The sequence below is a fragment of the Lissotriton helveticus genome, chromosome 10 (genome assembly GCF_964261635.1).
Source record: "Lissotriton helveticus chromosome 10, aLisHel1.1, whole genome shotgun sequence".
In the NCBI taxonomy this organism is placed as follows: Eukaryota; Metazoa; Chordata; class Amphibia; order Caudata; family Salamandridae; genus Lissotriton; species Lissotriton helveticus.
This window is the reverse complement of record NC_136071.1, coordinates 979,462,944-979,489,266: the sequence shown is the minus strand read 5'-3', so window position 1 is coordinate 979,489,266 and position 26,323 is coordinate 979,462,944. Positions and strand designations below refer to the sequence as shown.

At 41.4% G+C, this 26,323-nt stretch overlaps 1 protein-coding gene across 3 annotated transcripts in view; it reads left to right on the top strand.

Moving 5' to 3' along the window:
* Positions 1 to 26,323, top strand: part of CDK6 (cyclin dependent kinase 6) — a 598,055-nt gene that overhangs the window by 409,364 nt on the left and 162,368 nt on the right. For all 3 annotated transcript variants that reach the window (XM_078664405.1, XM_078664406.1, XM_078664407.1), the window contains exon 5: positions 24,785 to 24,894. In XM_078664405.1, coding sequence (XP_078520531.1) covers positions 24,785 to 24,894 — 110 coding nt within the window. The remainder of the gene's footprint in view (positions 1 to 24,784; positions 24,895 to 26,323) is intronic.

The window sequence follows — 26,323 nt, the reverse complement described above, 5'->3', positions numbered from 1 at the left end:
TCCCGACCCCCCCAGCCCTGAAATCTACCCCAACCCCACCCCCATAACTACCCACAACCCAAATAATCTACCCCACCTCTATTCCCTGCCCTGCGCCCTAAAAATCCAAACCTCCCCCCGTCGTCCCTTTAAACTACCCTGACCCCCTCCCAGCTGTGAAAACTACCCCACAACCCCTACAAACTACCCCCAACCCCCGACTTAACTCTTCACCTTGTCCCGATCCTTCCTCTTCCTGCTCTTCTGCCCGGCATCAGAAACTATATTGCGCATATGCCTTAACCCCGCATATGCATGGTTAAGGCATAATCCTGATTTGGATGTGAATTGTACCGCCTGCGTGGTTCAGCCCGGCGTAGTTCACGCTGTGTGGTTAAGGCTGTTTCCCTATTGCAATACATGATTGGCATTTAGCGTGTGGTAGGGGCATTTGTTGAATGAAGAAACCATCTTGGAGAGAAGGCTTTGCCCTCTAAAATCAAGTGGTTTAGCATTATAAGCAAGTGAGTACCAGAAGTATGTTCTAAAGAATGCATTTGTAAATGCTCAGTATTGTGTGTCCTTTATCATTTTTAAGGAAATAGTTTTAGCTGCACAAAAGAAAGTACATAAAAATTAAAGGATTAAAAAAAATATATATATCGCCTACAAATACTATTGTGCAATTAAATACTGATCTTGGGCTCTTGCGTCCATCGAGCTGGTCAGTTGGTATGGTTTCAATATGGGCTTTTTTTCTGTCTCTTGTATGTGCTTGTATGTTGCCGGTTGTATATGGCCGTGTGATGTTTCTTCAGTGTTGATAATTGTATATACCACTGTAGTTCTTATTTGTTACTGGCTGTATGTGCCATTCGGTGCCTTCTTCATTGTTGTCCATTTCAAAATGAGGGAGAAACTGTTTTAGGTACTCATAAGACATCCTAGAAATAAGGTTTTAATTCTCTAAAAGCATCATATTTTGGATTATAAGCAAATGTTTACTCAAAGTATTACGTAAAAAAGTACTATATAAATGCTGTATGCGCTATGTGCTTTTTTTAAATCTGAGAATTCTTGGTGTGAAAATAAAATTCTTCAGCCTCGTCAGTGTCCCTTGGATGTTCAAGAAAGTGATGGTCACAGCACACCTTCGGAGCTTCGGGATTCCAGTTTTCCCCTATTTTGACGACTAGCTGTTGAAGGCAGTCTCACCACAGTCGGTTGTAGATCACCTCCAAACAAAGGCAAACCTCGTGACAGTGTTGAGTTTCTGTATCAATGTGCCGAAGTCACATCTGACTCCTTCACATAGGCTCCCTTTCATTGGACATATTCCTGATGTGGTGGAGTTTCAGGTCTTCCCTCCGGCATGAATCCAGAATGGTCGACCTAGGATCCGGCTATTTCAGCTGTGGGCCTGGGTTCAGTGAGAGTGGCTCTGAGGACAATTTTGTGTCCTGGTGTGGCACCCATAAAACGTTTGCAGACCTGATTGTTGAATTTCTTGTTGTTTGTTTATATTTGGCCCAGCAAGGACTTGCAATGGGAACCCTTAAAGGTTATTTGTCAGCCCTTTTTGAGTTTGCCACAACAGCCATCCTTGTTTAAATCACCCGTTATAAGGAGGTTTATGAAAGGTTTGACACATATTTTTCCCCTAAGACCCCTTGTGATGCCAGAGTGGGATCTCAGTTTGGTCCTCGCTTTGCTCATGTGTACTCCTTTCAAATCGATGCACAGCTGGCCACTATGTCTCCAGACTCTGAACACTGTATTGCGTGTTGCAATAACTGCAGCTCATCATGTGAGCGAGCTCAAATCTCTCTTGGTGCTTCGACTTTACACCTCCTTTTTTCCAGACAAACTGGTATTGAGGACCAGGGCAGTCTTTTCTGCCAAGAGTCTTGAATCCTTTTTCATGTTGGGCAATCCATCATCCTCCTAACATTCTTTGCTACACCTCATCACTAGAAGGAGGAGGAGAGACTCCTTCCGTTGGACCCCCAGAGAGCCTTGGTCTTTTACATCAATCTGCCCAAACGCCATTGGGAGGATGATCACGTTTTGGATGGGTTCACTTGTGCACATGCTATACTTTCCGAGCTACTGCAGCTTTAAAAAAAATATTTTACTTGACTTAAACCGATTCTAATATATTTGTGTAGCAAATATCATTTTTTTTTAATGTGCTTAATTTTGCACTAGAGTCTGTTTTTATTCTTCATATTTTCAACGACGAACCAAGGATTGAAGTGGTTTGCAGGAAACGTGAAGTATTATATGGAATAAAGAACCCCCGCCATACATGAGGAGGATATTGCAAGTCACCTCAGCTTTCCATAACCTTATAAAGGAACTCGTCATTTGGCTGCTGTTCCTCTACACGGTCATGGAACTCCTCTGTGACTTGCAATATCCTTATAATGTATGGTGGGATACTTTATCCCATATATCACAGGTAAGTCACGCTGTCATAGTAATAGATTGTTATGGTTCCTTTTTAATCTCTGGGCACCAGTAACAGCCTGTGGTACAGCAAGCTTATGCTTCTCACTCTTGGGACAACTGGCAACATCCTTCCTCGATGTCAGTTGAATGCTGTTGCTGATTTTGGAAGTCATATCAGCATCTTGTGTCAACTGCAACACAGGCCATCAGTGTTCCAACAAATCTGTTTCTGGCCAATCCATCCAATGTATAAATCCACTCACTCCCAACACTGACCTACTTCACCCAAGTGATGACAAGGATAGTTCCACAATTGTTACATTGCCTCTGGCATTTGTTAAATTTTGCTCCAAGCAGTCGTATGACTTCTCGAACCATACTGCTGTGTGCCATTTGGAGGGCAGAAGTGCTTTCCTTGGTAGCCTGTGAATTGTGTGTTAAGAATAGCTCTTCAAGTGCCTATCCAGTAGTTTATAAAGCAGATTTTAAAACTGTGCACCATCTAACTATCCGAGCGCGGGTACATTCTTTTGAATTTATAGTCCCTGGACCAAGACATGAAGAATATAATGCCCCCTCCCTTCTTTATGAGTAACCCAAGTGAACCTCCCATGCAGTGGACAAAATGGAAGAAAGCCTTTGACAACTATGCAGGGGCATGCTTGTCCAACATGGGGGTTGACAGGAAGTTGGCATTGCTACTTTGTAGCTTAGGTGCAGAGGGTCAGGATCTGGACCTGCTCTGGACAGGAAGATGATAAGGTGGTGATTATTGAGATGTATGTTAAGACATTAGATCTGCATGTTCTTCCAAGGAATTCAACCATTTTGGAAAGAAATCACTTTGAAAAAATCTACATAACTAGATCATCAGTTGGTTGAAGTGTATGTGTCTACTTTGAGGAAACCGAGGTGGCCCTAGACATAACGTAATTACAATAAATGAATTAATGTTGATTCATGTAGGATTAAATCCTGTATCGAGTAGAGAAAAGACAAACAAACAAACAGCCAGATGCACATACACTTATGCAATACCCAAAATAATTTGATTTGAAAAAATATATATAACAATAATCTTAGTCAATTCAATATAAACAATTTATTTACATTATATAAAAAGCAATAGAAACAGAGAAGAAAACTGCCAGGTGCAGTGAAGGAGTGCAAAAGTAGGTGCTCACTTGATGGAGGAAGAGAAAGGGCAGAAGTTTCAGAAAAGCAATTTCAATAATTAGTATCCAGCTGAATTCCAAATCTTCTAGCTGAATAGCACAAAGAGGCCTGCCAAACACAATTTGATCACAAAACTAATTATTCCTGATGTCTGATTTAGTGTAACTGTAACCGTACAGACAATCAAAAACTGGGGAAGGGAAACCGAAGTGCAGGCCCCAGAAGGGGGAGAAAACCGTCGACGTTTCGACCCTGGCGCAATTGAGGGAAGATTAACACCTCTGCTACGGGTCTTCTTCAGGACTAGAGGAGGGGAAAGGGGGTACCTAGGTAGTAGGGGAGCTTGCATCCCAGCAGTATTTCAGGCAACCCGTCAATGGTATGCCAAGTTTTCAATAGATGTGTTAGAACGATGTCTTAATGTCAATCTGTGTCCTGATTAAGCAAGTACCACACTGGAAATAAATTCCAACCACTTTCCGATAAAAACCGGGAAACAAAAAAGAGACAAAGTCCAGCTGAAAAAAGATTTCAAAACGACGCCTTCCAAGTTAATCAAGGCAAGTTCCTGTAATATTTGGTCACCAAACAAGCGACAACCCGACGTTTAGAGTTTAAACAATTGCAACACCCACACGGCGGAATTGTTTAAACTTTAAACGTCAAATCAAATTATTTTGGGTATTTCATAAGTGTATGCGCATCTGGCTGTTTGTTTTTTTTTTTTGTCTTTTCTCTTCTCGTTACAGGATTTAATCCTACAAGAATCAACATTAATTAATTTATTGATTGTAATTACGTTATGTCTAGGGCCACCTTTGTTTATATCAATTAATACCCAGGTCCTGTGACTTCTGTTGGGTTGACCCCATGTATCAATGGTACTTTGAGGAAACCAGCCTACATGTGCAAGTTTGGATAGCACACAGATGAAAGAATGTGTTATCAGTTTATAGTACATTGCAAGTCATATAAAGTGTGGGAAAAGCTGAGGCTCAAAGATGAGCCACTGCTTAGTGATGTTGTGTCAGTGGCAAAAATATTTGAGCACAGTATGAAGCATGTGAATGAAGTGTAACGTGAATAAGGTAGGCAGTGAATGGCACTGGTGTAGTCATGACCGTGAAAGGTGATCAGGCAGAAGAAAAAGGAGGAAGGCTCGTTTGACAGTTCTTCCAGAGCAGCATGGTGGCGAACATGGCCATCAGCAAAGAGTGCGTGTGGGTAATGCAATATGTAATTAATGTGAAGGAAAGTGTTTTATAAGTGCTGCAGGAGTAGGGCTCTCTGAATGAAGAAGACTCAGTAAGTAAAGGAGATTTTTAAGGAGGTCATTCTACAAGAGGGAGGCAGAAGTGAGGGCAATCCAGAGGAGTGGGTGTTGGTTCGCAGCAGAATGGCAAAACATTATCTTAAGCTATGTTTAAGGTGCTAAACTGTTTTCTTCGAGGGTGAGGGTATTACCCATATCAGTGTATAAAACATTTAAGGCAGACTGAGACAAATTTTGTAGTTAGGGGCAGTCATGCCTGCTGAGGCAATGCAGTGACATGTCCCAGTTGTATTTTGGAGGAAGGCCCGTTTGGAGTTATGTTTGTGCATAGATATACTTCCCATCAACAAGGAGGTGGTCATTGTAAAGTTCCCTCTGGAGAACCTCACAGAGATTCTTACTTTGTTAGCGGGCCAAGATCTGTTCCACCCTTGACCTAGCGTCTGCTTATCATCAAATCAGATTGCACATGAACTCATAGGGTCTCACAGCCATCATCGCACCAAAGTGTGCATACAAATTTAAATCTTGCCGTTTGTCATCCCTGTCGGGTAAGCTCCCACAGGGTTGTGTTCTGTCAGGACAATCGCTGTCTATTTTGAGCTGGTGGTTACATGTGAAGCCCATCAGCACTCATTTCTGGGAACCTGCTCTTATTGTTCCTCATCAGAATTTCACTGAAAGATGGGAAAAAAACACAGGCAAAGGATGAAATCAGGGATTTAAAAGAACCTGCAAGAGTAGGATAAAGGGGCAGTGAGTGTCTAGTGGTAAAAAAAAAAAGGGCTGAGGTGGGATCAAGACATCCCCAGTATTCGTAGTGCTGGCCACTGTTTCTGACCTAAACTTTTAGGCCCACCGCTTATTGTTTTACAAGTTAGCCACTGAGAATGATGTGTTAGTATATGGAGCAACATGGAAGGATCACAATCAAATGTTCAAAACTGCATTGAAAATCTTTAGGTGATCTGGTTGAATGATGCAGGCAGGTGTTGTTTTTGGTGTGAAGGGTTATTCTCTCTAGAGCACAAAAACAGTGCGGAGACAGCAGACATCCAAAGAAAAGTTTGTTGGAATCGATCAAGAGGTTAAAGCAAACAAGCAAAAAAGAAGAGGTTCTGTCCTTTCTAGGCATGGTGGGTTACTATGTGCTTCTAAGGATTTGTCCTCAAAGATTATGAGGAATTGTCTAAAGAATGCAAAATTTTGTTGGAATGAAGAGTATGCTCAAGAGTTTGACTCAATCAAGTGTGATTTTAGATAATGTGAGGAGTGTATGGTGGTTACCCATACAAGCGTCTAGGAACAGTGTTGTGTCAGATTGTGAACAGGGAAGACCGAGCCACTGTGTTTGCCTCGCACATGCTGAGGGGGCAAAGAAAATTACTTTGCCACTGCAAAGGAGGCTTTGGTGGTTAGAAGTGTGGCTCACTGGTTAGAGGAGGCAGACCTGGAAGCAGAGGTCAGCCTGGGACCAGGGTTCAATTCCCGGCTCGGCGGGGTCTTGAGTCCTAAAATGTCCATGGACTCGACAATTCTCGCTCCAGTGCCTACTCGATTCACGGGTTCACACTCTGCGACTCTGGGCAATAGCTTGCTTAATCTCCACAACGGCCCCTCGCAGTGGGATGCCTGGCTTTCACCTTGTGGATACCCTGCCGGGGTTATCTCACAGGGGAATACCAGGACGGGTTCCCTAAGCAAGCGCTTAGAGACCGCTTGGTGATTTGCGCTATATAAATTCCTGTACATTTACATTTACATTTACATTTACATTTAGGTGGGCCATAGCCAAGTTTAGACTTCTGTTGTAGAGTGCACAGTTTAAAGTTAATACGGATCACAAAAAAAGTGGGCAATATTTTATCATTTGAGGGTGCTACAAGGTTTCCACCTTCAATTAGGAAATGTGTGATAAGTTTGCGAATACCTTACTTTGGCATTCAGTATCTTCTAGGAGTTTATACATGTGTGGAACATTGCCTTTCTGTGAGCCCTGATAAAAACTCATGATAAGGAACAGGATGACGATATCTGGGTGGGAGTGTGTGCTGTGATTGATGGGATGTACAAGAGGAAAAGTAGAAAGCTAAAGTACAAAGTGCATCTGTTCTGTCCGAGGTGATCACGACATTGAGAAGTTCTTCGTCTAGGTTTTGAAGGTGATTTGAAACTGAATGTGTTTGAGAAAGGTGAACATTCAGTGAGAGATGGTTTGTTACGTGACACCATACTGGTGGGATACCTTGCACTCTGTGTAAGATTGACATTGAGTTAGCTCATATGTGAGGCATCTAGGAGTAGTTAAGACAAAGATGATAATTCAGTCAAACATTTGGTGGCCAAGTTCTGATTTAGAAGTGGAGAGGTCAGTAAGAGAGTGCTTAGAGTGCTGATCATTGACTAAGTTCACAGTACTAGTAATCCTCCTATGTGCATGCAGGAGGCTTTAGATGAACCTATGCAAGAGGTTGGTGTTGGACATTGTGAGTACGCTTAAGGGAGAATGTTATGATCTACTCTTTCCTTTTCCCTTGCCTATGTATCTCTTCCCTATTGCTCAGACAGAATGAGTGTTGGTGTGCTTGGAGATGTCTGGAATGTTGGATGATTGATTGATGTCGTGGAATGCATGGGTGCCTGGTGAGGTTGGGAGTGTCAGTTGGAATGTGCTGGCTGAGCAGCAGGGAGGCTGCTCCTGGTGGGGCATCACCTGGACTATACATCCTCCAGTAACTTATCTGATGCTCTTATCTTATGAATGAATCTACAATATACCTATACATCACCTGGCAGAACAATCCTCTTCCTATTTGTTTGTGCTTGTAGAGCTCAAGGTGGCCTGTTGCGCAGAAAGTTGGCGATATTAGCTAAAGAGGAGTGATAAAAAAATGTTAGGATCATTTTTAACAGCAAGGGCTTTCTGAAGGCACTTTTAAAACACAAAGAAACACAATTTTATTCACAGGAAATAGAAGGTTTTCTGAAGGAGCGTGGCATTTTTCATAAAAATATGCTCTCTGTAACATCCTCCTGAGTCAAACGGTGTGGTGGAGAGTTTTAATAAAAAGTTAACAATGATATTCATTTGGCCAGAACGCCTGGTTTGGACTGGGAAAATGAACATTGAAACAAGGTTGTATCCTATCATCTCTCTTCCCACCAGGCTGCAGGCAAAATAAATCCTGATTGCAAACTGGTGCCTGGCTGGATGAGTTTGTGGAAGAACTGGTGTGACCAAGATAGCAGTTGACTTGTGAAGCAGCATGATGTGCAGGTGGTCATGAAGAGAAATTATGACAAAAGAACGTGTGTAAAAGATGTTGATGTAGAGGTGAATGATGTGGTGAAGGTAAGTGCTCCCACTAGGACTGCTTTGTTGTTCGGATTCAAGAATCCCTGAAAGTCTTCCAATTCATTTGCAATGCTATTACGACCTCTGACTTTGGAGCTTGAACAAGGTGGTAGTGGGCACGCATGGGACGAAGACAAAGTGATGAAGAAACATTTTAATAGGTGGTCTTTGGCTGAAGGTGGTGAAAGTTCCTTTAGAGCGCCCTCCAAATGGATGATCAAGAAACTGGAGTAATGATTACAGCAGTGGACCGGGGAGAAGGATAGGTGACCGCACCATGCCGACCTTCTGACGAATGTGTGGCTATGGAGTTGGCATCCCTCACACTTAGCTATGGAGCCGACAGTTTAATGTTACTGGAGTATTTTCTGACTCATTAGAGGTACTGGGAGGTTGCACATTTTCACCTTCTCACATGATTTGAATGTACACCATAGCCCTACATTTGTTCTACCCTGAAGAAGGCAAGAGACCTTTTAGGCTTGTATAGAAGTTGAAACATGTTGGTAATATGTAAATTCTAGATCAAGTGATCCATTGAATTTCAACTGACCAATTTGTTCTTAGTTTTTAAACATACCAGATGTACTGAATAAAGAATATTTTGAGTATACCTCTAGGTGTATTTTATATTTGCTCTAGCCACAAATAAACAGGACCTAGTGTACTGTCCTTAGTTGAGATTTATAAGTACTCCCAGGGATAGACTAGCTTTCCCTGGTCGAGTCCGCTGGGGTGGCATTGCTCCTACCCTGGTGTGAGAGGTCATAAAATGAAGAAGTATCCCTCGATAAGTTGAGGGTGAGACGACCTCTCAAAAATCTTTTGATGACCCACAGCCAGGAGTAGTCAGAAAACCAAATAGGACATAGCTGACAAAAGAATACCCTCAAATGTTTTTCTTGTGTTGCAAGAAACTGGAGTACCTTAACCTTTTTGATGTAACGGACGGCCCCCGGCCGTCCGACGTCATGGTGGGCGTCTGCGTCGGACGGGCGGAGGCCGTCCGATCTGCGCATGCACCTAATTCGGCCGCACCCCGGTGGAATGTTCGCCGCCGCGAAGCGATTAAGGATTACTTTGCTGAACTGTTGGCTGGCTCTGATTATTCTCCTTTCCTGATATTTTCATAGACTACTTTCTCTCATACCAGGTATACCTGGGAATAATTTAGTGTTTTGAAAATATATTAATCTTTATGATTCACATTAACCTTTGTTATGCTGTTTGTTAAGACAAAAGGTATGCAGTATCCTTGAACTCTCCAGTTTGGGGATTCTGTTCCATAGCGTGTGTGTATTATTGACAGGCTGTGGTATTCCATAGGCCGTTAGTTGTATGTGTGACTTGGGTGCTTTTCATTAAACCTACCTGAGCACTTTGCTTTAGCGCCTTTTATTCACCATTGTGCCCCGCTATGGTACTGCAGCTTGCGCTGCTCTGTCTTGAGACACCTAGTAACAGCCTGCTGTACCGTATGCAGGCTTATGCTGCTCACTCTTGGAATGACTAGTTACAACCTTTGGTGCTACAGGCTTGTGCTGCTCACTCTTGGAACACCTAGCAATTGCAAATATAATAGGTTTGGCATTAATGTAGTAACCCATATATATCACTTGTTGTGCATGACTGTGTTTTCTCATTGAAGTAAGACCTTTTGGTTATGCCAATTCTTGTTTACACAAGGTTTCAGTCTCCACCCTGATGGACTACCCACATGACTAGGTGACGAAACAGAGAATGTAGAGCTTAATTATCCACATTTGGTTTACAAACAGCACTGACAAGGTCGCTTAATATCTCTTGGTTAAGCACTATATAAATTATACTGACTATAAAACATCTAGCAAGATGTCAAAGCACAGAGTACTATGGCAAAACGACGTATAAAACATAGATCATAAACTAGATCGCCCTTAAGGCATACTTATTCTTAAATAGGTAGTCTTAAATAAGCATTTGCAGTAGACAAATTCTAGAACAAGCTACTCGAATGTTTGAAAGACTGGAAACTTGTAGTGTAGAGCAGGGTTCTCCAACATTTTCAACAGTGAGAGCTGCTACTGGTCAATGAGTTCCTCCTCAGCTACTGCCTAATAGTAACATAAGCACTCTTGAAAAAAAGGAACGTGAGAAAGAAAGCAAAAAGAAAGGAGAGGAGGAAAAGAAGAAAGGAAGAAAGACAAAGTGAAACATTGATGAAAGGAGGGAGAGACAAAACGTAATGAACAGTGAGAAAGGAGAGAAAACTGAATGCAAGAAGAAAAGGAATAAAGGAGGGAAAAGGATAAAGAAGGATAAACAAAGGAGAGATTGAATAAATGAAAAAAGGAACCAAAAAGGGAAGGAGGAAAGGCAAAAAGGACCAAAGAAGAGAAAGAACAAATGTGATATGGAGGCAATGACCAGGCCGAGGAGAAGGGGAGTAATAAAGGAAAGAAAGAATACAGGAACGAAGGAAAAAGAAACAAAGACAGAAATGGTATAACAATGAGAAAGAAGGAAATAAAAATGAAAAACAGAGGTAAAAAAGGACAGAAGGAGATCAAAATAGAAGGGGGGAAAAGGAACGATAGAAGCAGAGAGAAAGACAGGCAGAAGGTAGACCAAAAGGAAAAAAAAGTAGAACATAAAAGGGGCTAAATAAAAGAAATGAAGGAGGAGATAAAAGAAGAAAAAAGAAATTAAAAAATGAAGAACGAAAGGGGAAAGAAAGGAGAGTAAGGAAAAAAGATAGAAAACAGAAAGGAACAAGAAAGGAAAGAAACTTAAATGTAGGGCAGCTCTAAAAAACGCATCTTTGGATGTAATCTAATAATGTTACAAATACTTTACTTTGAGTTTAGTGAAGTAGACGTTCATGGAGGTAACGTGCTTCAGGGTGAAGACTTTCAAAAACTATGCTGTTATTCAATACATTTATTTATGGTCAGCTTTCTTCTCAGGCAGCAGCATTGCATTGCTTATCTAAGAAGAGTGGGCTGTGTGCTGCTCCTGTCACCTTTCCCTTCCTAACAAGACTGGTGCACAGAATTTTAAAATGCAGCCTCAGCAGGGAGCCAACAGCTGGCCCCAAACTCAAATGACTGGTAGCTCGTGAATGGACCTGTTTGAGACTCCTAAACATTGTCTAATGAATGGACCTGTCACTGGCACCAACCTGTACCAAAAAGACAACGAGCCCATCTGAGGAGGATCCCCAATGACTGCTGCTGCTTCTGATGGTTGAAGATGGACCAAGGGGTTCTGGTTAAGTCATGTTCTATTCAGGGTTGCTGCTGAAGAGAAGTCTCTCCAGATGTCCAGGAGAAGGTTCACGTCTCCAGTAGAGCTTGTGTTTTGGAATCAAATGGACAACAAGTGCTGTTGTGAGGAAGGCCTCCTAATGTAGGTGCCTTTTCCATTCTAGCTGCTTTAAAGTGGCAATATACCTTCGGTGACTGGTGCACCCAAACCGTTAAAGAAATAGTGCACCATAACAATAAATATCACACCGGCAATGCACAGAAATGTAAGGTGCCGCAGGATGCCTTGAATTTTGAAACATTACAGTAGCACTTTAAGGTATTTAATAATCAACAGCATAATAAGTTAAATCCTAACCTATGCCGCCACTACTTTCTGCCATCAAAGAGCGTCTTCTCACTAACACGGCTGGTGGTATGTTTATGCAGGAATGGAGCCCAGGGTATTGTTCCAGAGATATAGGGGCACAAAATATACCACAGATAATGGGGGTCATGATGGTGGGGAGACATCTCAACTAGAGATGAGGATTATAAAGCACCAAGATCTGTAGGGTCTGTCAAAGTAAACAGGATGGTTGAATAATGCTGATGACCTTTCTTTGATCATCTTTAGGATCAATGTTGTTTCTGGATTGAATAGAGGGCCATTTCGATTCAGGGTTCAGTGTGTGACTTAACTCAATGTCAGTAGCCAAAGGTTATCCTAGCAATACCTTCTAGTTCTTTCGAGACACAATATTCCAATGCACACTTTCAACTGTGCAGTATTGTACTGGCCTCCATTTGCTGTACCACAAACCATTCTCTTTGCGGCCCTTACACCTGCAGATGTGAGGTCATTGAGACTTCTGTGGTAAAATGAAGAAAGGACATGGCCACAACAGCTGAATTTGCTGTTAAGCATGAATGAGATTAACAACACCACCCGACTGATACATTGGCAGGTGGCTATTTCTAATTAGTCAAAAGGGCAGATGGGCGGGTAGATGGACGAGAAGCGACAAAGCTGAGGTTGGAGGTGTGCAGCGGATTTGAGAGGATGGCATTAAAGGGGAGAGGATACAGCGCTGGCATGACGAAAGGATGGTACTGGTTAAGTGGGCTATGGGAGGTGATGGCTCTCTTACAAATGGAGAGGGTACCTCATGGGGGCAATGTGGTACTGGCACAGGGAGGATGGTGCAGGGAGGAGGATGATTTCATTTGCTGTTTTCATGTTCTTGGCCTCAAAGGAACAGAACTGTGTTAATGTTCTACTCTGAGCAAGTCAGAGAATCATCAGAAGTCTGTTGTACTGGGGTGCATATACTGTAATGAGTCAATAAGCTTTGGACTGCGGAAGGATTTGGGGATACAGACTCTACCCCTAAACAACAGTGTAATTTAGTTTTATTTATTTATTCATTCTCTAGCAGCCTTACAATATGTTTTTTAAATGTGCAATATAAGAACCACTCAATCAAAAGGTGAGCACAGCAATCTATCAATAGATTCATTGGAAAAATTAAAATACAAGTACAGTAAAATGTTAAAAATGTGCCTTTTCGTACAACTCAACAAAAAGAACATGTTTAAATTCTTCACATAGAGTAAAGTGTGAAGGTAATTGAAAAGATGTGCATTACCATCAGAGGCAACATCCTAAATAAGAGAAGATAATATGCATCACTTTCAATTAAAAAACCATAAGAGCATTTGGGAATTATCTTCTTTTCAGATGCAAACAATCTGCCAACCCACCTAGGGAGTAAAAGTGCAATGCATAAAAATAGTGCAAAATTCTGTAACTTATGCATAAAAAACAGTGTGTTCCACATGGGAAAAAACCCGTTTCATAGAGCCTACCTACTTAAACATAATCCTAGAGTGGAGGGCAACTCTCTCAGCAGGGCCACATAACCCATAAATATGATGCTATGGAGGTGACCGCATTCATATCATCTGGTTTAATCCAGAACACCATTGCTGTTTTAACACATCTGAACCCATAATATTTGAAAAGGGGGAAGAGTCACCTCCGCCGGGCGGCTACATATTTTTTATAAAATGGGTTAGATTGTCCAGACCACAATCACAGCAATTGTATCTACCTTCAAGTATATGTATACGTATAAGGAATCCCTGGTTGGGAGGATACCCAGCCGGATTTTTAAGTACAATAAGTACAATGTTAACTTCAATTCAGGCCATGGATGATAATAAAATAATTGCTTGTAAAAGATTCCAGTTTTAGGTCCCGGTATTTTTTATCTCTGTGTATTCATAATACCATTCTTTGATCAAATATGCAGTATCCTGTCCAGTACTACCAGGAGATTCCCACAAATGCGTCAACTTTAGCTCCTTTAAAATTTTGTGTACATGTGAGGACCATGTATGGTATCGGCAGGAGCAGCTAGCTGTGACTTCCACTAGAGTTTCCAAATAAACTGTGGTCTTGGGGTATCTTACCAGTCTAGCCCAGTAAAGAATTTTCCTGAGGGTGATAGTTTCTGATATAGGAGTAACATTAATCTCAGTGTATAGTGCCTCTAGAAGGGTACCTGGCCCATGCCCCAGCAAATTTTGAAGGAAATTATTCGCAACTACTTCGAGTGGGCGGACATTCCCAAACCCCCATAGTTCCACACAATGTAGTGCGGCCGCCACTGCCCTTGGCTTATATATTTGTAAAATCACACTAAATGTAATTTAGTTGTTTGATTAATGATATGGGATGCATTTTTGGCAGAGATAAGGACCCATCAACACATCTTCTCTGTAATTTGAACTTGAGCTCCAAAGGAATGGAGTCTTTGTGACCTCATTTTTACTACACAAATGCCATGGTCATAGCAGTTGACCCCCAAATATGGCGTTGAGAGTTGGGTTTGGCTCCCACAAAATGGCGTGTCATAATTTATTATGGACGTGGATATGGTAAGGTGGAGCTCCTCTTAAGGGACTCGGGGGCTAACCCCTCTCTTGTTTTCTGGCCCGTTTGTTCTTACTTCACCGAGTGAGTGTTAATCTGATATTCTTATTATAATAAAGATGCTGACCTCCTTCCGGTCTGGCAACAGTCTGATGACTGGTGCAAACAAACACAGGCACTTGTACCCTACTTCAGAGAAAGATCACCAGGGCTCAAGAAATGTTATCCCAGGCCTTGGGGCCCTGACATACCCCTTTGCCTTCCCCGGCAAGCATCATGGCTAAAGGTAGGCATGGGCACTGCCCGTAGCTACATGCCAATCACCTTGTCACTCCAGCCATTCCCAACTCATCACAGAGTTGGGAAAGGGTGGGGTGAAAAAGCAGAGATGGAAACCTGGTGCCTACAACTGCTAAGTTTGAGGTTTCAGTTTCATGTCCCAGTGCCAGAGCTGAAATGAGCATAAGTCCAAAAGGGGCAGCAGCAAAAAAAAAAGTTAAAACTTTTAAATGTTGCATTATATGCATATATGTATGTGTGTGTTTTTGTGAGTAAGAGAGAGCATGTGGGATGTGTGTATATGTGTATGTGTGAAACATGAGAGAATCAGTGGAGAGAGTCAGTTAGTGAGAATGAATGATCGGAAGAGTGGATATAAGTGTGAATAAATGAAAGTGAGTGTGGGAGAATGACAGTGAGTGATTCTGTGAGGGAGAATAACAAGTGTTACTGTAAGGTCGAATGAGTGAGAATGGTTGAGACAGCGAGATTGAATGAACCTGAGTGAGAATGAGTTAAATTAAGTGGTATTAAGTTGGACTGACTTAGAATTAGTGAAACTGAGTAACTCACAGTCTGAGTGAGTCAGAGAATGAGTGAGACTTAGAGAGACTAGGTGAGCCAGAGTGAGCTTGAGTGGTAGGTGAGTCATAGTGAGATTGATTGAGTGAGATTGAGTGGGGCTGAGGGAGAATGCTCGAGATTGCGTGAGACTGAGTTAGACTGTCTTGAGTATGAGTGAGACTAGCTGAATGAGTCAGAGTGAGTGATTCAGAGTGGGAATGAGTAAGCCCCCTCCCCAACCCTTGGACAAGTCAGTCTCGGTTCACTGAAATTCTATCCAAAGATTATACCCCACCACTTTTATTGGTGAAGTAGCGTTTTGGGCCTACCCTCTTACCATTCGTTCTCCAGCGAACCTTTTATCCAACTGAGAGGTGAGGAGAGTTAACATTTCATCAATCAATTTCAATTGACATTGTAACCATTTGGCTACACAATAAGGACCAGGAATCAATGACTAAGGTTAATAAGGTTTATTACAAATTAGTAATCAAGTTAAGGTACAAAATCTCAGCACCATAATATAAAGATACAGAATAACAAAAGGGAAAGCCAACCTCCTAAAGAAGTTTAGGCGTACCAGTACTAAGCAAACAAGAAGTTCAATCACAGCAATGCAAAAGATTAAATTTAATATATGGTGCTCAGAGAACAGTTTTCCGTGCTCTCTTCTATGCATAAGTAAATCTAGAATCGTCTAAGTTAAAGTCAAAACTAAGAAGATGGTTCATTAGTCTAAGGAATCTCAAAATTCAGGGACCTGCAAAAAAGAGGAAAATCTGGGGAATTAAGCAAAGTAAGGGAAGGTATCAGCATTTAAGAAGTTCGGTCAAGAATCTTCTTGCGTCAAGGGAATTTTGAGTTTTACCCTAAGCTACACAGCAAGAACCGAAGGGAATAAGCATAGAGGTCTAAACCTCCCAAAGTCCAAAGAAATATGCTCCAGCATCAGACAGTTTAGATTCCAGTTAGTCCCAGTTATATCATTCAGGTAACACCCCTCTGTTTGCATCATAAAGGACGACATTGTCCTTTTTCATTCTCACCTTGTAAACTGAAACATTGGAAAACACCCCGAAACTAAACAAGGGAACAACATCATCCTTGCTCAACTAAACCCAGGTGGCAACATTGCTGAATAAGACTCTTCCGTTATGCTCTTGCTCTCCATGTTTTTTCATCAAGGTCTTCTTTTCAGGTTCTCCCTCTTGCCAATACAGTGTAGTAGCTATTCTCAAACGAACAATGCATGTGAATACCTGCAAAGGGAAAGTCATGTCCGCAGAAATGGAAAACAGTATTTTATGCAGATTGGAAACGATGCCTAGTAAGGGCAAGTTAAACCACTAAATCAGTGGTGCACACATAATGTGCGTGTGCCCGTTTAAACACAAATGAATATAACTTGTCAGTACATTAGATTCATATTGCGTGTGGCATACAGTAAATCTTTTAATAATTATGTGTAAGTATGGCTAAGAACTACATTTTATATGAAGTATATAATGTAACATTAGTGCACACATTACGTAAATCCATTATCGTTTCTAGAGTAAACACATTCTAAACATGTGAGAATGGTTTTTATTCAATCATGTACACAGTAAATCTTGTTTAATTAATTAAGGCCCACAGTGTTATGTATGCATTATCTAGTTCTACAGTGAATGCACTTCAATAATGATGTCAAGTGCAACATGTCATTTAATTGTCATTATTAGTCCATACAGGAAACATGTGATGAGTGAAGTTTAGGTTAGACATTTGTAATGTGTAAGAGTGTGGTGAAAATTACGCTCTACCTTAGGTCACCAACCCCCACTGGCTATGGTATCGCCTACTTGGGATATTCAGAGGCAGTGGCATAGCTCTGAGGCTGTGCAGCAGGGGTGGCCTAATCCAGACAGAACAGGGTCAGGGAGTAGTATTAGACGAAGGAGTGGGATTTGGGCAAGAGAGGGCATAGGCACCTTTGAATTCTGACAAATGATACTGGACTTGTCATTCTTCTGTATACTATTATTGGGATTGTTTTAACCCCTTCGCTACGGCGGCAATTCCGCCGCAGCGCTAGGGGGGAGGGGGGCCGCGCGGCACTCCCATGCTCGTGACGGAACCGCTCCGTCACGAGCCTCGGGCGCGCCGTGCTGATGACGGAGCTGATCCGTCACGGCCCCGTCCGCTCAACAGAACGTCCAGCGCAGGCGCGGAACCGCTCCGTCATCATCACAGCGCGTCCGAGGCTGGTGACGGAGCGGTTCCGTCACCAGCATGGGAGGGGTTAACAAACTACTCCAATATGGGATAAGAGCCTCGTGTTCTGTATATACAATACATATATTCACTGTACTGTTTTATCGTGCTCACATATTTTTATAAAAAAACACATCTACACCTCAAAGAACTGTGAAATCTCTTTAAATATTTTAGGTAAATGTGGCAACAAGACTAACGTTAAAAGTTACACACTGTGACAGAGATCTGGCATTTGCCACGTCATATAATTCTAGGAAAAACCATGCCACCTGGCAGGTTGTCAATTCGATAAAAGATACCTGGGTATATCCGTTATCATGTTTGAGGGCCTGCGGTTGCCACTCATCCTTACAGATGTTTGTAATAAAATAACGTTGCCATAACAAGATAATGACATATATGCTGTATTTAATCACTGTGGAGGTCCAGCTCGCTTGGCTTCTAAGAATTCATACTAATCACAAACATCTCGAATTCAATTCTAATTAATGTTGGCACCTAGATAATACAAAGCTATCCTGTTAATTCAAAACCAAGTACACTACTTTGCAAAATAGTGTCACCTGACTCAAGAAAGAAAATGACGTGCGTATAAAGTAATTCTGATTTTAATGGGCCAAGGACAAAATGTTAAACTTAATCTACGAAATGCAACTGAAGATAATGGGTCAAACAGTCTGCCAGGGGTTTCATAAGAATCCTGGAAAGTGACAGCGCATTTGCGGGTCTTTTGTAGAAGATACAGGGAGCCTGGGGATGGTTCCATGTCTCAATAATATTGAGAGAAATATCGAGTGATAAGAATATCGTGTACTAAATATTGTTAACAGAAAATGTCATCCCATTGCGTATAGTTATTTTTATAACTCCATCTCTATCGTATCCTAAATATTGTTCACAAAAAATATAATCTTATTGGTTATAGTTTTTTTTATTAACTCCAATGGTAATATTTTTCTGAATGATATTTAGAACACAGTACATTTGTCTGGGGATATTTAGTTCACGATACTCTATTATTATGCAGTTTGGGACAGATAAACCTGCAGCGCCTTTCAGTAGCAGTGGTAGTCGGAACGAGAAATAAAGGTTTGAGCTAAAATCCCCATTTGAAGGAGAAACTAATCATTATGACAAAAGGCTTGAAAATTGTGGCAGTACACACACCTGATGCCCGCTATAAATCCGGCCCATGCTAATGGGAAACCTGTTGAACATCTTCAGTGAAGAAGATTGAAGCAGCAAGAGGGGGAGTTGGGGTTATAATACGTCACTTCCTGCTATACTGCATGCATAGGCAGGAGACTAAATAACAATTTATTGAAAAATAGATATACATTTGGTGGCTGTCAACAACGGGGATGCTTTTCACCTTCAGGCTTATAGTAACATCATAAATAGTTCAACATTCACAATTGGTATCTATGGTGTCCCTCGGAAAGATGAAGTAAAACATCCCCTTTTTCACAGCTGGCTACAATTTTAAATGTTAGTGTTAATAACTTGTCTCAAATATAAAGTACATCCTACCTGTTTTCAATCTTCACTTTCTACCTGTCAAATTACTACAACAACTCCCTTTTCCTCTGTCTGCCTCTAATAATCTCAGGTTTAGGTCTTTAATGTATTTTGTACTTAGCATCTCTTAAACAAAGCTTTATTATTTGTTTTCATCTCCCAATGTCTTATTTTGCCACTGGTCTTATGCTTTTTCACTACAGTCATGATCTGCAAATGCTCCGAAAGTTATAAATGTAGTAAAATTAATAAAATGTGTAATAGAATAATATGTTGACCTGGTCTTCACATATTTTTATCTATGCAGGGAGTAGAACTCAACTTAAAACCTCATTTAGGTTGGGGTTCTGGCTGGCAAAAAATCTACTGTGATAGAGGCAGTATGTCTACCAAACCAGCTGTATCCAGGTCGCAGAATTTAGGTTTGCCCACCATTCTGTCGAACTCCTCCCCCAACACTTGCTCTGCCCCCAAAATTGGATATGCATCTATAAAGATAGTCGCAGGAGGGAAAGGATGATGGAATTTCTTCCTTTTTTTAGATAAAACATTTTACAAGTTTTATTAAGTTAGCTCAGACAATTGGCAGAGGGGACTATGAATCTCAATGCGCTTCATAGCAGTGTCTTTGATAACCAAAGAGAAACAATGGCAAGTATAAAAGTACTTCTGAAATTTCAACACCCTTACAGTGCCTTCATTTCAAATGCTCATAATTACATAATTCTTCTATTTTCATGGTCTGGGCTCATATGGGGCCAAGATGTGTAGCAGGTATTCTGCTCAGGAACAGAACTATGCTTGGGACCATATAACATCGGCATGTAGGGACTGGGTCACCATACCACCTCAGTACCTATGAGCCAGAGTCCAACTAGCTATTCTGCTTCACTTGCCTTTCTAACCATACCTGGCCATCTTTCCTCTACTATCTTCTTCATTCTAAAGATGATTAGCAAAGTGTGCTCCTTCATTCTGCCGAATTCTGTGAAAACACTTGTGACAGTCTTAGCCCTGTCCAGACTCGATTACAGAAATGCCCTGTATATGGGCTTGCAAAAGCAGCATTTACTCAAGCTGCAACGTCTGCAAAATGCAGCAGCCAGATTGCTGCTGAATATGCCTAAATTTCAATCAATCTCCCGCAAACTGAGAAAGCTGCACTGGCCCCCAGTGGAAAAAAGGGATAACATTTAAATCCTTATGCCTCACTGACTGACATAAAAAATATTCCAACACTGCCCTCAATCAGAAAGGCATTAAAAACTTGGCTCTTCACTAACTAAATCTCCACTCCTTTTTGGCATCTTACCGCTCAGGGCCTTGATGCCCTTGGGCATTCGTGCGCTATACAAATTCTTAAATCAAATCAAATCAGAGAAGCAGGTGAATTGGCACCACAGAGCACAAAACTCCACCCTCTAAGGGATTGCGGTAACAGAACACATCCTTTCGCTCTCACTCGTACTTGTCCACAATGAGATAACCAAGAGACACGAAGGAAGTTTACAATATTTATTTAAACTATTGTGCTCTGAAATGCAGTATTTATACCACAAATAGAAGTCAAATGCATACCAAAAATACTGTTAGTTAAACCATAGATCATAAAAAGCCTTGTCATGTTATAAGATAGAGTAGTCTTAACCCTTCTACCAAATCTAAATGATTATATATCAAAGATCTCTGGGATCAGTGGCGGACCCAGTACCTTAGCATACACAGATGGATGTTCTACATCTCCGCTGATGTAACAATCCTGTCTCAGAACCGTCGTTCAGTGTGTTTGCTTAAACTCTTGTGCTCAGTTATATGACAAGCTGTGTGCTCACAAACAGCAGCTGCATTCTTGTGTTCTGTACAGGTGCTAGTGCCTGACCAGAGAGAATAACAAGGGGCATTGTTGTTTGACCTTGTCTGTGGTGTTCAGAATAAATCCCAGGAAAAGAAAAGATCATATGAAGGTGTGTGTGAAAGTACAATGTGACACAAAAGTAAGCGTGTTTATATAGTAATGTATGCATAAGAAAATGCGCCCTACAGCATGCACAATTCGGCTACCTACAATGGGCCATACAGTAAACATGTGACATATGATTCCTGCGTGGTGACTCCAGTCTATCCATATTTTATATTTCTGGGGCACCACCTCACCAGATATATCAGCTTTTGTAGGCTTATGCACTGGTCGAGTATTTTTTTCTATCCTTCTAGCCTCGGACGGTCTGTCTCCTTTTGCAAGAAAACTGTATCCCACTTGCCAACCAGGAGCCCGAGGCCAATTTATATCTATGAGAGTTCAAGTCAACTTTGGGTCAGTAGGTTTAACAACCCAGTTCAGCGCCAAGAATAGAGAGTACGCCCTTCCAAATAGGAGCAATTTTACAAAAAGCTAAGAGACCATGTGTTGCTTACGTATATTGATACTTTTATTTGCCATTGTTGACGTTGGTATTATTATAATAGAATCAAAACCTGTAATAAAAATATTAAAACAATGGCATATCATATGCATGAAATCCTAAACCTTTAAACAACATTTCAAACACAATGGTGTAGAGATCAATCCGCCTTTCCACAACTTTTTTCATGTAAACTATACTCTAGGTAAGTACTTTATTTGAATAAGTCTATGTTGTGATGTGTTAGACTGACAGCCTTAGGGTGATCTTCCCCCCCAGCTTTTTGCCTACCTCCTTCATCTTTCTGACCTTGGTTTTGCTAGCTTTAGGACTATGGACCTTACCACTGCTAACCAGTGCTAAAGTGCCTGTGCTCTCTCCCATAAACCTGGTAATAATGAATCATCCCCAATTGGCCAATTTAATTTATTCATAAGTCCATAGTAAAGTGTGCTAAATATACTCCTTCCTGTAAATTAAATGCTACTAGTGGGCCTGCAGCCCTGATTGCTCCACCCACTTACATAGCCCTCTTAACATGTTTCAGGCCTGCCATTGCAAAGACTGTGTGTGCAGTTTAAAATGCCATGTTGACCTAGTAAAATAAACCTTGTGCCAGACCCAAACCTTCCCTATTTTTTAAATAGAAGTTACCCCTAAGGTACGCCCCAGACAAACCAGAGGGCAGGGTGCTATGTATTTAAAAGGTTGGACATGTACCTTTAGGTTTTATATGTCCTGGTAGTGACAAACTCTCAAATTCCTTTTTCACTACTTCAAGGCCCATCTCTCAAATAGAATAACATTGGGATTGCCTTATTACATTTTATAAATGTAATTCCCAATTATGAGGAGATAGACTTTTCAAGTTTGGTTTCTCTGGAATCACAATTTTATAATCCAAAGTTATGGTGAAGTCAGATTTGCAATTCTGAAAATGCCACTTTTTAAAAGTTGGCATTTTATTCCTTTAGCCATTGGTGCCTGCTGCCTGTCTCTGATAAATGTCTGGGGAGGGTAACAGCAAGGCTTTGTGTATTCCTCCTAGACATCAATACACAACTGGAGCTTAGGTGTGACTTGATGGACTATCCTGGCAGGATGGGAGGGAGGAGCTGGACTTGGCCTCACTTACACCTCACTAGGCTGTGCCCTGTTCCCACACAAAGGGTTGCATACCCCCCTTGTAGTGAGTCTGGAGCCAGGGCAGAAGAGCTCTTTGCACTTTGAAGTCTCCCCCACTTTCAAAGGCCAACTGGGTATAAGTACTGGACCTCTGGCACCACCTCTTGAGTGCACATCTGGACCTGTGAAGTCCCTGACAGGAAGAAGGACTGCTGTGCTGCTTAAGGACTACCACTCTCAGGGACTGCTGCTTTTCTGGACTCCTGCCTTGCTGTGCCACCCTGCTGCCTGCTGGTCTCCTGCCTGGGTGAGAAGGAATGAACCTGCATCACTTAAACCCCAAAGTGACTACGAAGGCTAGCTGGCTGGCCACCTGATTTGAAGTGTCAGGGACATAACAGACTTCCAACCTACCTGCTTCTGCACCTGCCATCTGTGAGTCTGCCCTGCCAAGTGGTGCTACCCCAGTCATGGACCCATGAAAGTGGTCCTAAGGTGCTTGCTTCAACACAACCCCTGCATCCTCTGTCGAACCGGTGCTTCGTCTCCGTTGCATGGATTAGAACTGTCCATTCTCCCCTGTTGTGTGGCTTGGAACCGGGGAATCGCCCCTGTTGCATGGATCAGAACCTGTGTATCGCTCCTATTGTGTAGACCAGAACCGGCGCATTGCCTCTACTGCATGGATCGGCCAGATGAATCACCACTGGAATCATCACTGCACAAGGTCTCCACAACTCTGTCGACAGCATCCTCTATGACAATGACAAATTTCCTCATCGCAGCTCTTCACTCATAGGAGCAGAAGCATCATCGCTGCTGCGTGGATCAGGACTGGCATATTACCACCACTGCGCAGATCGTCACCGATGCACCACCCCGGCTACACCCGCATCTTAGACATCGATGCAGCTACGAGCAAGGTACTTTTGTTCGGTGGTCTTCACTGGGTCCCTACATGCTGCCCACGAGCCTGAAGTTTTAATTTTGTCCCGGTCCGGTGCGACCAGATATCCCAAGTAAGTGGTTATTGCTTCTAAGCACTGTTTCAGTTTATTCTTTAAAAAATCAAATCTCAAGTACTATTTATTGGATATTTGTCATTTTGGTCCTGATTTATTTATGGAATTAAGTTCTAATTTTCTAACCTGGTGCGAAATCTTTTTGTGTGATGTTTGAAGGGTTGCACAAACACTTACACATTGCCTCTAAGTTAAGCCTGACTGCTCTGGGCCAAGCTACCAGCGAGTGATCACAGGTTAATTTAGGGTTTGCCTACTTCGTTCCCTGGCCAGGATTGTGGTTGTTGCTTGACTAGGGCTTATGCCCCAGTCAACCTCAAACCCAATTTCTAACATGAGACAATAGCAGATTCTGTTGATGATGCCAGTGCATTCCATTCTTGATCTGAGAGTGAACTCAAATCTTGGTCCCGCACTTAACAGTGTATCCCACAGGTGTTATTTTGTGGTCTTTCTTTTCTTTCAATTCACCCATCAACAGTTTTGCCTTCAATGGGGTAAAGTCAGAATTAGCCGCCAGGTTAGTCACATAGGGGGTGATTGAGTGTCAAAGCTGGAGGTTACAAAAAAAAGATTTTGTGAAGCTCACATTTCTCCTACATGTCCACAAATGATTTAAGCCCCCCTTCTGACATCACATCTCCTAGGCGGAATGTGCCGATTGTGTCCCGTTGTTCAAATTCCTTCAGTGTTGTCACTTTTTTCTATTTAGTCCCCACCGACAGAGAATTTCTGCAGTGACACTTATGCCAATTTCTGATATTGAAGTCGTCAACTAGGAAACCGCCTTCTCCTGCACTCTAATTGAAACAGGAGATTGCAGAGGTGCACAGATGGTAAATTTGCAATTATTTGGCAGATGTCCTTTTACTGCACACTTCAAAATGAAGTCCTTAGTCTCTTGTCTGGCTATCAATTAAACCTCACTGCCTTTATTTAATTATATTTTTTGAAAATCTGTTTTTTTGCTGCCCTCTCTTTTAAATACTTTACATTTTTCTTCTGATTGCTGAAGAGAGGCCCAAATCGTCCTATGTTACCGGCTCTCAAATGTAGGTGAGCTACTCCCAGAATATCACCTTGAAATGATGATGTATTGAACAATAAAAGTAGGTTTTCTTTTAAAATAAGAGTGATCTGTTGTCATTATATTTACTGATCTGGAATACAGAATATAAACTCATGTAAAGCAAGTTATCTAATGTTTCTCCAATTTTTACAGGTGGTCACGTTGTGGTATAGAGCCCCAGAGGTTTTACTTCAGTCCAGTTATGCAACACCAGTTGATCTCTGGAGTGTGGGATGCATCTTTGCAGAAATGTTTCGTAGAAAGTAAGCACAAACTTTAATACATTTTGCTGTACTTGTGTATTTTCTTTAAAATAGGCATTGCACTGGTAGGGATTATATAAGTACTTGACCAAGCCTCCAAAAATTAATTAAAATGTTACTCAACCTAAAGGGCTAGTGACTTGAATAATCTACTCGACCAAATGTTAATGCGCTTGATCAATAAACTGGTCTCAGATTATGTGATTCTAGGCAAATATTTTGTTTCACCAAGTAACCTTTTTGTTCATTATCATATATGAGAGCACCTTCAAATATGATTTTGACATGTCTGCAGTACAAAAAACTCTTTAGTTTGATTTAGTACATCAAACATTTGCTCCATGTATACTAAGAATCTAGCCGACGTACAGGGTACACATGACTAGGCCTGGGCGGTAAATTCCGTTCCGCTTGCGGAATTTACGGAATTGCGAGTTCTGTGAAGAACGCGAAATTGCCCAAAATTCCGCGACTTCGTGACATTTTTTGCTTGTTCGCGTTCTCAAATGCGTGTTCGCGAGATATTCCCCCCGAACACGCAAACAGTAAAAAAGCATTGCGAACAAGCAATACCGCGTACTTGTGGAATATTTGTGTGTTCACTGACATTTTTTACCGTTTCGCGAGATTTGCGTAACGTGATTACGCTAATTCCACCCACCCCTACACATGACCCCTGACTTGCCTCTTAATTCACTAATAGCATTGTCATCAGGATTGGGAAAGACATATTTATAAGTTCATACTTATAAAACTCACTTTTAATGAATATATCACTATAGTATGATGTGGTAACTTATTGTAATTTACAGACAGCTCATTTCCATTGAAATGGCCGCAAACTATCAACTATGAGGTTGCAGCAAATATGTATCATTTGCACATTAGCAAGTAATATGTTCTGATTTGTTTTGATCCTATTAAAATCTTTGTTCCCATCACACTTCAGGATTACAAATATAATTGATATATTTGTTCAGTTAATTTGCAAACTATTAAAAGTTTGTATGTTAGAAAAAAGTGATATCCTAAAGCCTTTCATTTAACACTGTCTGTACCCCAGGATGATTTTCCGACAGATTACTTTACAAAATCCTATAACTTTGCTGTCAAAGAAAGAAAAGTAAATACAAATTTCCAGAATAAAATAAACAGCAATTTGTAAGAAAACATAAGCTGACATATGACAGTCGTCTTTGAAGGCACAGCAAATGCGACAAGATAAGAACATAGGTTTAAACGCATCTTTATTGCTCATTCACTTTCTGAATGAACAGGACACCTGTTCTTTGCCAGCTCCAGCTCTATCACTAGCCTAGGCTAGAAGGCCTTAATAATAGCTTGTTTGAACTGATAAAATCTGATTTGCATTCTTTAGTGGGCAAGTAGACTTTTCCAGGTCTGTTGGCCTTTATAAAACAACTCCCCA